This window comes from Hevea brasiliensis, chromosome 10 (assembly GCF_030052815.1).
Source record: "Hevea brasiliensis isolate MT/VB/25A 57/8 chromosome 10, ASM3005281v1, whole genome shotgun sequence".
Lineage (NCBI taxonomy): Eukaryota > Viridiplantae > Streptophyta > Magnoliopsida > Malpighiales > Euphorbiaceae > Hevea > Hevea brasiliensis.
Window position 1 is genome coordinate 958,162 of NC_079502.1, and position 5,963 is coordinate 964,124.

At 36.7% G+C, this 5,963-nt stretch overlaps 1 protein-coding gene across 1 annotated transcript; it reads right to left on the bottom strand.

The window, feature by feature from the left end:
- Window positions 1-375: 375 nt before the first annotated feature.
- On the bottom strand, window positions 376-4,082 carry LOC110632822 (pre-mRNA-splicing factor 38). Its single transcript, XM_021781163.2, has 6 exons — window positions 3,674-4,082; window positions 3,027-3,148; window positions 2,813-2,903; window positions 2,470-2,596; window positions 2,294-2,364; window positions 376-1,126 (listed from the first exon to the last, which is right to left on the bottom strand). Exons 1-6 carry the CDS (start codon window positions 3,961-3,963, stop codon window positions 673-675), a joined length of 1,155 nt encoding a protein of 384 aa, XP_021636855.2. The 5' UTR covers window positions 3,964-4,082; the 3' UTR covers window positions 376-672.
- Between the last annotated feature and the right edge of the window lie 1,881 nt (window positions 4,083-5,963).

The window sequence follows — 5,963 nt, forward strand, 5'->3', positions numbered from 1 at the left end:
TTCTAACGCAAATATTAACTCCTAGACTCCCTGGTAATTTTGGTTATTAGAAATGAATTTTGAAGAATTTGATTGAAATTCAAATTGCCGTCACTCACTTACAATGGTGTTTGATAGATGATTCTCAACTGAGTCGAGATAATTCCACTAATGGATACTGTCACGATTCTTTCTGCTACATTTTTCGCAAGGTACTAGCATCCCATTACCATCTATGTTTTGTTTTGGCATGGAATCAGCTCAAGCATGCACAACATTCCTTTGGCCACTACTCCCTTCGATTTTATTCTAGATCAATGAGTTGGTAAATGAAAAGGCACTACCAAGCGCGCTCACTTTTAAAAGAAGATATATATATATATATAAGAGGTGAGATGGAGCCATCAGGCAGTATCACGACAGCAAATTTTCACATTAAAAATCATATTGTTCAACTTGTGCAATGAAGGCGACCAGCACTTCCACCCCTAAAAGCAATGGCTGCTTTCACTATTAGCTGCATGCCTCAATAGTCACCATCAGTCTTATAATATGTAGTAGTCATTTACACAAGACACACCGAGTTATGTTGATGGAACAAGAGCATGGTATCATAAGATGCCAAGTATTTTGTTGCAAGGCAGTAGCCAGCACAGTTACATAATACTAACAGCACCAAGCAAATGCTGAAGATCACAACTTCAATGGTTTCAAACCCAAGGCTGCTCGCAGCTTATTAGCTTCTGCAATCTCTGGATCAGGGTGGTCTGTGCCATCATCCTTCTTTTCCTTCTTTTCCTTTTTCTTCTTTGGCTCGTCTGGACCATCCGCACGCCTTTTCGGACTGCTGCTGCGGCCATGTCTCTTGCGATCCCTACTCCTACTTCGACTCCTTGAATGACTCCTCCGCCTGCCACGGTCCCTATCTCGCCTCTCCCGTTCCCTACCTTCCCTCTCTTTTTCTCGCTCCCGCTCACGACCATAATCCTTTTCTTCTCTTATGCGATAGCGATCCCGATCCCGATCCCGATCCCGATCCCTCTCTCTTTCTCTGTCCCTATCCCGTTCTCTATCCCTATCTCTCTCACGCCCACGTCCACGTTCCCTATCGTAGTCCCTGTCATAGTCCCGATCATAGTCTCGGTCCCTGTGCAGACAAGAAAATCAGGGTTGAAACATAAGCTTAATCTTTGTTCAAGCAACTATTGCTTTTGCAAATTTAAGTTGTTTACGAAATAAAAACTCAACTGACAAAGTCGGGGGAAATTATGGCACTCATAATTGAAAATGAAATGGGAATAAAGCCACAACCACCACCATAGTAACATATCCCTTGAAATACACCCCAAAAAAAAAAAAATGCACAAGTAGATGCACCTTGTAGCAATGTGGCATTTCAATTACAAACTAGCTTCTAAAACGAAAAGGGAATGCAAAGGGATGTTTAGAACACACTCAGAATGGATTAAGTCACAAGAAGGGGGCAAAAAGCATAATGCATTCATCACCAAAAAAGATTAGCAGAATAAAATTAACTCAATGCCCAATTACTATGAACAGAATAGATATTGAAACAACAGTCATAATTAAGTTGTCTGATCCATCATACTTCTCACTGCACACTGTCAGTACAGAGAAACCTGGCAGGATCATAAGATATTAATATAGGAAGCTGTTCTAACCACCAGTGGCTTTAAATGCCACGATCAAAATGAAACACTTGTTCACTGTACATATAAATGTATAGGTTTAATACTTAAATAACAGCTTCCATCTTATTTTCATCCACTTTGATATAGCTCTATACTATTGACTAGATTCATGAGGATGAAAAATTCACTAGTTTTGCCTCAGATCTTTTCACATGTTAAAACACCAAAACAGAAAACTCAAAATCCTGTTCACAGTGATATACTCTGATGCAAAACTGAGGTCTAAGGGCCAAGGAGAAAACACAAATATAAAAGATTAAACTCAATGTTCAGACTGAAACCTGAATGAACAGAATATCTAACCTAGAAAGAAATTAACACATGCTATAGTTATCTACACAATCAGGTCTTTATTATCTATTTCTCCCCCAATAACAATAGTTACTAACACAAACTCTTATTCTACTCTTCTCACATACAAATATCATAAATCGTCTCATAAACTTCAATCATGTTTTGTTAGGAGAGTTAAGAATCTAGACACAGATAATTACAGAAAATTCACCAAGTTACTTAACAGTTAATACAATATGCTGCCAATACACACTAATCATGAGACAATTTAAACAAATTTAGCAACCAATATTAGACAATTAGTTTACCTGTATCTGTGACTCTCACGTCTTCTATCTCTATCTCTTTCCCTTATGGGACTTCTCCCATGATAATAATCCTGTAGACATTTCAAAACCATGTTCACAAAGAATAATAGAATGCAATAAAATTTAAGAGGAAATAATAAAGATTAAAACTGAAAAGTTGTGCTTAGAAAGAATACTCTTTCATCAACCCCATTGTCTAAACCATCAATTTGTTCGTTCTCCTCTTTCTCTTCCTCCTCTTCAAAATCATCTTCCAACACACTTTTTCTTGGCTCAAGTGAACCAATTGATTCAAGAGTCCTTCTGTTGAACAAAGAAAGGGTTAAAATAACACTCCATATCATGAAATAGGGGCAAAGATTTGGTATCCAAATAAAGTAATGCGAAAAGCATAAGGACTGTGATATCCACAATTTGAAATTACATAAGCTGAAGCAATATAACTATTACAATTTCATTTGTTGCCAGACCTTCTAATTACTTGTCAAAAATTTCTCAAACAACCTATAGAAAATTTACCTTTTCTTAATCCGCGGTAAAGCAATATCACAGGAATAATCTTTCGTCAGAAGCTCATCTATAACCTCATCCACATGTGTTAAGGCGAATTCTGATAATTAGATAATTAGAGAAGCCAAGAGAAGTTAGTGAAAATATAAATGCACATGAAATACACTTTGAAAGCTTTAAAAAGGTTTCAATAAGAGAGTAATAGAAAGGCTAGACAGCTTACTTCCATCAGCTAGCTTTTGCCTTAATTTTCGATAGTCGTTGTATAAAGGCTCTAGGTACCGGTACACATCCACATCAGTCCCAGTGAGACGCAGATAAAAAGCACCAAGTATTCGCACATATCTGCACCCAGACAATGAAGAACAGGTGAACAGCAAAGGGAAGACATCAAAAGAAAATGGCATAAGTGAAACAATGCGAAATTGATGTCAGTAGGATTCAATCCAACAAAGGAAGAAGAAGACAAGGATGTGAAAGCCAATTACGCACCATGAAAACCAAAACTATTCATTAGCATTGTAAACAAGCAAAACAGGTGCATTATATTGTGTGTAAATAGTACAACAAATACTACAACAAGCAAAAACAGACATCAAATTTCATTTCAGTAATACCCATACTATTAATAGACACAAAAATTACTCATCTTCAATTGATGTACTATTTTTCGTACTTCCAAATACAATCAAACAGAACCATACAATTACAGAAAATAAATCGAATGAACTCCAGTAATCTTAAAACTCCCCCTTTTTCTTTTCCATTCTTCAACTTTCTAAATGCAAAACTTGTTGGAAAAATAGAAAAATCGATACTAAAAGCAAATAAAAAAATGACGAATCGATAGCAAAATAAGAAATTACATACTTGTAATCGTCGTTTTTTATGAACTCGACGACGATGTCCTTCTCGGGCTGGATTTGCAGCATCTTCATGACCAAGCACATAAAAGGTGTAGGTTTGCAGTTGCCACCATAAGTACCACCAAGATGGTCGAGCTCCATAGCCTTGTCCACAAGCGTCTCCGCTGTTAATCCGAAGCATTGCTCCTTCCAGTAGGTGTTCTGGTAAATCTTAGACCTAAGAATCTTCTCCACCAGGTTCTGCGGGTTCGTGCCCCTTATACTCTTGGCCGCAGGATCGGTGCGGTTGGCCATGGATGGATCAGAAGTCGAAAGATTCGAATCAACCTTCCTTAATCCTAACCCTAACCCTCACAGAAGGTGCGTTTGAGTTGACATAGCCACCAAGCAGAGGAAGGGCATTTGGAGATCACATCACTGATTTATCCGAGGATCCAACATGTGACGGTGTTGTTGGCAGGCCCATTTTTTGGCCCAATGCCCACACCACATTTAGATGTTTCTTCTGTCCCTCTTTTATTTCTTTTTTTTTTTAATTGATTTATTCAAATCCTATAAATAATTCTAATATCAATAAATTAATTTTTTTTTTCAATACTCGTTATCAATTGAATGTTGATGTCACATCCCTTTACCGAATATAGATTAATTAAATTAGGTAATACAATTGGAATAAATTATTTACAAAAGAAAAATCTCAAACAGAAATTTTATATCTTTTTAAAGTAAATTTATTTTTTTCAATTAAAATAATTAATTTTTTTTAATTTTAAATATGAAAATTAATAAAAATAAAAATTAATTAAATTTGTTATTTTAAAAATTCATACCTCTCTCTTAAAAAGTGCAGACAATAATTTTTCAATATCTATAACTATCTATGAGTTGCTATCAACACAATAATAATGACATTGACACTGGATGTTACTATTATTATTATTATTATTGAGAAAAATAACATTATTCATACTTCAAATTAGCACTTGAGTTGAGACCCAACGGAATTACTGGGCCGGACAATAATGAAAATTCAAAGGTTACGAAATGTTAATCGCATCAAAATTTGCCAGTGCGCTTCCAACAAAAAAAAAAAAAAATTCAGTGCGTGGCAAGGAATTCTTTCTATGAAATGTCTAATTGGTGCAGGTAAGTAAACCAACCAAAAGAAGAACTGTGTAATAAAATCTAATAATTTGAAGAGAAAAAACCAACAAGTCTTCCATTAACATGTCAAAGCTAATGGGTATGCAAGCCAACCATAACTAGAATTGTGAACTATGCTGTAATAGTTCAAAGGAAACAAGATATGCACGTGAGTTGCTCAAGCTGCAGAGCTTTCCACTACTGAAACAATGCAGGACAGGAATTGTGAGATGTCAGGGTTAAAGAAGATCATCCACAAGACAAGTGTAGCTCATATCTCCAAGGTTTTCTTGAAGTTGTCAGCAGGAGAGTGTTACATTGTTGGAGTGGCCAGATGATATTTCCTTATTCTGTTCACTGGGCAAAGAAGCCATAGATTCTCTTTTTCATTCTTTCCACAAACTGGCAACATGCTTCCCTCCAAGATTTCTTAAATAGCAACGTTCCATAAACAGCCCAAAACCCAAACACAAATCCTGGTACCAAACCTGCATAGAAGAATGTCATTTCTATCCAATCATTTTCTTCACCATTGTTGTCCTTGATCCCTTTATCCTTATTATCTTCATCATTCGGTATGGAACACTGGGTATGCAATGGAAAGCCGCAAAGTCCAGGGTTACCCTTATAAATGGAGGGATCAACTAGGGTTTGGAACAGTTGGTCGATGGAACTGGCCCTGACAAGTCATTGTAGGATTAGTACAAGTAGTTCAAGGAGGTCATAGGAGGCATGCTTGGACCCGAAAGTTGGTTGCGAAAATGAGGTCAAGAGATTCTAAACGATTCAGGTCTGCAATATCTTTGGGTGTCTCTCCAGTCAATTGATTCCATGATAAATTTAAAAAACCAACATATGCAGATTTCTTATGTTATCTGGTATTTGTCCTTGCAGATTATTTCCTGAGAGATCTATAGCATTCACCAAAGGAAGTATCTTGGTATATTCAACTTCTCTTCCCTTCGCATACAACTCTATTTCCTGCAAGTAGACAACACGATTTGGCACTACATGGTAAGGTTTGAAGGAATTCAAGCCACTTAGATTGCCCAAACATGGTGGGATTGGCCCTGATAAATTATTAAGAGCAGGGTCCAATATATGGAGTTCAGGGAGATGACAAAGACTTTCAGGAATACTTCCATCGACCA